This window comes from Tachysurus vachellii, chromosome 8 (assembly GCF_030014155.1).
Source record: "Tachysurus vachellii isolate PV-2020 chromosome 8, HZAU_Pvac_v1, whole genome shotgun sequence".
Taxonomy (NCBI): domain Eukaryota; kingdom Metazoa; phylum Chordata; class Actinopteri; order Siluriformes; family Bagridae; genus Tachysurus; species Tachysurus vachellii.
The window spans coordinates 19,681,502-19,686,501 of record NC_083467.1 but is presented as its reverse complement, the minus strand read 5'-3'; the positions used below and the strand labels follow the sequence as shown (position 1 = coordinate 19,686,501).

Below are 5,000 nucleotides of genomic sequence, written 5' to 3'. Positions count from 1 at the left end.
GGAACATTAAGTGATGCATCCCATTTATTATGCATGAATTTATCTGAAAGTTTGGAGATTAACAGTGTGCACAGGTCTTTTAGTAAAGTTCTGTGTAAATGTTTGGGCAGATGATGACCCAGGCGCAGGACCAGCACAGAGACCTGGTACAGTGCATTGAGGGCCTGCCGGCAAGTCACAATCCCTCTCCACTGGATCAGGACCTCCTGCTGCTTAAAGCCACCTCTCTGGCCACAATGACTTGCCTTAATGACTGCCTTCACATCCTGCAGCTTCAACAAGTGGCCCGGCACAGAGTTCCACTTGGAGGTACTAACATTGTTCATTGTTTTAACAGTGCACGTACACTCTGTAAAGTGTGTACATGTCAAGATGCATCATATTATTTGAGATATTACATGAAATGAAGCAAAACTATATCCAAATATTCCTCTTTTTATTTTTATAAAATTCATAAGAAATTGTATGTTTTCCAATGATAGCAGCCTTCCACATACACTTTATTCTGTATTTGAACTCACTCACATGCTTTACATACAGTGTCGTGAATCATTTAGAAATTTCTATATTTCTACATAAATATGACCCAGAACATCATCGGATTTTCCCAAAAGCAGACAAAGTGAACCCAGTCAAACAGACAAATATAATATACTTTTATAATTTTTTTCATTCAGGAAAATGTTTCAATATTATATATCTGTGAGAGGCAAAAAAGTATGTAAACCTCTAGGTTTAGTACTTAATTTCAAGGTCAAATTAGAGTCCATCTGATTTAATATAATGAGATGACAATCAGGTGTCCATGAGTGTCCAATTTTATTTAGAGAACAGAGACGTTCAAGTTACTGATTTGTGTTAGTGGAAGGGGATCTTTGCTAAAAGAATGGAGATTTCTGAGGACTTCAGGAAAAGAGTTCTTGTTGCTCATCAGGCTGGAAAAATCCTTTCTTAAGTGTTTGGACTCGTAGTCCAAAGGAAAAGCCACTACTCTCCAAAAAGGACATTGCTGGCCATGAAGTTTGCTAAAGATCATGTGGACAAACCAGAGGACTTGAAATGAGAACCATTATTTTTGGAAAAAGGAAAATACTGAATTTCAGTAAGAACCTTTCACAAGAACCTTATACCATCTGTGAAACATTGTGGTGGTAGTATCAAGCTGTCTGGCCTGTATTGCTGCATCTGGGCCAGGACAGCTTGTCATCATTTATGGAACAATGTATTCAGAGTTATGCCAGTGAATTCTAAAGGAAAATGGCAAGACATCTCTCCATGAACTGAATCTCAAGAAAAAAAATGGGTCATACAACAAGCACAAGTCTACCAAAAAAATGATTAAAGAGGAACATAGATAAGGTTATACAATGGCCAAGTCAATGTATTGACTTTATTCCAAAAGACAAATTGTGGCAGGACCTGAAGCAAGTAGTTTGTGATGACACCCAATAAAATCCGTGTTGAAGCTCCTCTGTACTGAGATATGGAATACAATTCTTCTAAGCTGTTGTGCAGGACTGATCAAAAGTTACCGTAAGCTTTACTTACAGTTATTGCTGTACAAGGGCTTACAACAGATACTGAAAGCAAAGGTTTACATACGTTTGCAAGTCATAGATATGTGATGCTGGATCATGTTTCTCAATAATTAAATGAAGAAATATAATATTGTTGCCTCATTTGTTTGATTGTGTTCACTTTGTTTACTTTTAGGACTTGTTTTAAAATCTGATGATGTTTAGGTCATATTTATGCAGAAATATGGGAATTTCTAAAGGGTTCACAAACTTTCAAGCAACACTGTATGTATGTTGGCCAAAATGTTATCAAGTGCAAAAACTTTTTTTTTCATATAATTCCATTTAAATTTTTTGGAAAATTGCTGCTAATTTTTAAAAAAAATTAAATAATACAACGGTGTTTAATCAGAATCAGGTTTAGAATCAGAATCAAGTGTGTTGTCACACACGTGGAATTTGGTTTCAGCTGACTGTGACTCTCAAATGCTCATACATAAATAACATTATACTATACAAGACAATAACCAAATAGCTCTCTTGTTTAAAGTTTAGTGTGCACTGAATAAAAGTGTTTCTCTCATTTTAAGGAATCACTACATTACAGCGCTTAATCAATAGCTTAATTGGATGTGTGGAGAAACTCTGCAGAGCTGTGTGCTCCTGACCCTACCTATTGACATTAAATCTTGTATTTGGTCAAGGCGTTTATGGTAACTTGAAGTACCTGGCATGGCAACAGAAAGCCTTAAGTTTTATAGTGACACGCATTAAAGAAACAACACTGATTTACATTTTTACTGTACACGTATCGTGTGTCGCTGGTAGCAAATCAGTTAATCCAAGGTCATGTTCTTGTAGTATTTATGACCTGTGGTCTTGGCCAGGGAGTGGAATAAAGCTGCATAATGAATGAGGAATAGAATCTCCCTCTGATAGGCCAGTGCAGGTAACCAGAGCTCTGGGGGCGTCACCCATGAGCGTTCTTCGCCAGCTTCCTCAAACGATGCTCCTGTGTTGCTGTCATGAAACCATGTTATTAATGCATAAAGTGATCTTCTGTCAAAGTAGCCAGATTTCTTCAGCTAACATGAATGAGCAGCTTATTTTGCTCCAAATTTCCATTAAATGAAAATATCTGGTACTTAAGTGGCTAGTTATGTTATGAGATGGGTTCCGGTGGTCCGGTACGTCTGCACACCTTCTACACAGAACTGAATTTGATCCACTTGCCAAGCATACATATTTTATAGCCCTCTAAAAGAGACGGAACATACGAACTGGCCAGCAGTCAGTGGGGTGTATCAGTATTTTAGTTGCTCTGTAGATCCAGTAAGATTAAGAGGTCAGGATTCCCTTATAAGATTATACTGGTTGTAATGAAGCAGAAGTTGTAAGAATCTTCTTAGCAAAAAATCAACAGATCTGTATTGCACAGTGTTACATGCAGGCGTTGACCCTTGGGCTTGGGTTGCGAATGTGAACTTCAGGACAGTTGGTAGGGGATCGGACACCTGCAGCTTTAGTTGTGGCTGAGGCTGTCGTTGGCCCATTGCCACTGCATGTAGGGTCTGCTGACATGAGCAGCTTTGAACAAGGCTCCGTTTGCCCTGCAGGGCCGACCATCGAATGGCTGGAACCCAAACTGCCAGACGTGCTGAAGAATGGTGGAACTCTGGCTAGCATCACCAAAGACAGCACCAAAACACAAGACACAGCTGTAGAACCTGCTGAAATGGACTCCTGTGACATTGCTGGGGTAAAAAAGGCTTTAAACTATTTCTGACGTATATTTTCTGTAATTTATTTTCTATAATTTATTTTTTGCTACAGCAAATTATGTCTGTAGCAACAGCTGTGTGTGTGTGTGTGTGTGTGAGATATGATTTAATGTTATAGTGGTACAATTTGGATTACATTCAAGGATTAGAGTAAACCTCCCACTACTATCCCTGCATTCTTATTTGCAGCTGCTCTTTGAATGAGTTTGTCTTGGAATTAAACTTACATTAGTCTTGTCAGAAAGATGAAACTTGGGTGGAGAGGGTTATGGTTCAATGGAGCAGCCTGTTACTGGAAAAGTAATACAATAGACACAGGCAAGCTCTAGCCTCTTGCTTAAATTGGTTATATCAGTTGGACTGAAAGTCGATATAAGACAGACATTCCATATAACTGTGTGTTTTGTTTTAAAGCCATGAATTGAGCTGCATGATTTAATTTGCTTTTTGGTGAACCATTGTGGAAATGTAAACAAATTCACTATACAATGGAATGGAATACCGTCTGTCTTTTCATTTTTAGCCTCTCATTTTGTCCAAATGAAATCCACAAGTGTAGTTAACAGTTTCTGTTTTTTTTATGTGTAATGTAACGTACATTTAAGACAATAACCGCTTCGGTTTAAACATTCTGCTTACTGTTAGTTGTTTCTGCTGTTAAGTCTTAATGAGCAAGGTGACCTGGCTATTCTGGGTATGGATATGATTATCCTCTTACGACAGACTTTCTCGTATGAGTGTGAGTTTAATTTATTATGAACGCAATTCCAAGAAATAAACGCACATTTCTGCCAAGTGAATTAGTTGATGATTCATACAGTATGAATCAATGTGCTATCAGAATCTTTTCTTGTGTTGTATTGTGTATGTATTAGGTTAATTAGATGTACATTCTTTCACACAACGGCGGAGCTTAGTACTTTAGTTTATTGCAGGCTTTCCTGGTCCGTGTGCCATTGCACACCTGATCTCAAATACCTAGTCACAGCTATTTCTTGCCAAAGAAAAGGTCAGCAGTCGAATCCAGTTTTGTCTTCAAGTGTCATGAACATCTGGAGTGAAGGGTGTGGGCAAGAGCTGTATTTGGAACATTTCCTGCAGTCGATTTTGTTACAGGAAATGGAGTCAGTATACTAACCTCAGGCCAAGTCACTGCCTGAGCCCTTCTGATCAAGATGTGTCACATCGGTCATTGAAAACCTGTAGTAAATTTTAATATGCATACCTAAGTGACTAGAAGTGGATTACATGCATGTAAACTGGATTGATTTTGGCTTAAATTCTACATTAGTATACAGAAAAGACTACTGTGAGGTACAATGGATGATGCAAAGAAATCACTGTGTCGTAAGCCATTAGATGAGACGGGTCTAGCTTGAAATTTTGATATAAATAACCTCTCATGTAAATGAAGAGCAAATTCATGATTGTAACTTGAAACAACACCTTTCTGTAGGAGGCCTTAAAGATGGGAGAATGGAAAGTATACTGTAGGTATACCATAGTGCTCATCATATCAAGATGTTTTCTGACTGCAGAGATTATGGTGGTCTTAAAGATAGGTTTAAAATTGTTCCAGTTGGAGTTGCCTTACTGTGTATCTTTCATTGCTCTCATTCATAAACAAAAAGAAAAAGAAGAAATAATGAAGTAAAAGCCCTTTTCTAAATAATAGCATGTGGACATTTGCCAGCAGCATTAA

General features: G+C 37.9%; 1 protein-coding gene across 2 annotated transcripts in view; it reads left to right on the top strand.

Annotated features, from left to right (window-relative positions):
* osbpl11 (oxysterol binding protein-like 11) overlaps positions 1-5,000 on the top strand; it is a 16,360-nt gene that overhangs the window by 3,424 nt on the left and 7,936 nt on the right. For both annotated transcript variants that reach the window (XM_060876801.1, XM_060876800.1), the window contains exons 6-7: positions 111-309; positions 3,134-3,276. In XM_060876801.1, the coding sequence (XP_060732784.1) occupies positions 111-309; positions 3,134-3,276 (342 nt within the window). The remainder of the gene's footprint in view (positions 1-110; positions 310-3,133; positions 3,277-5,000) is intronic.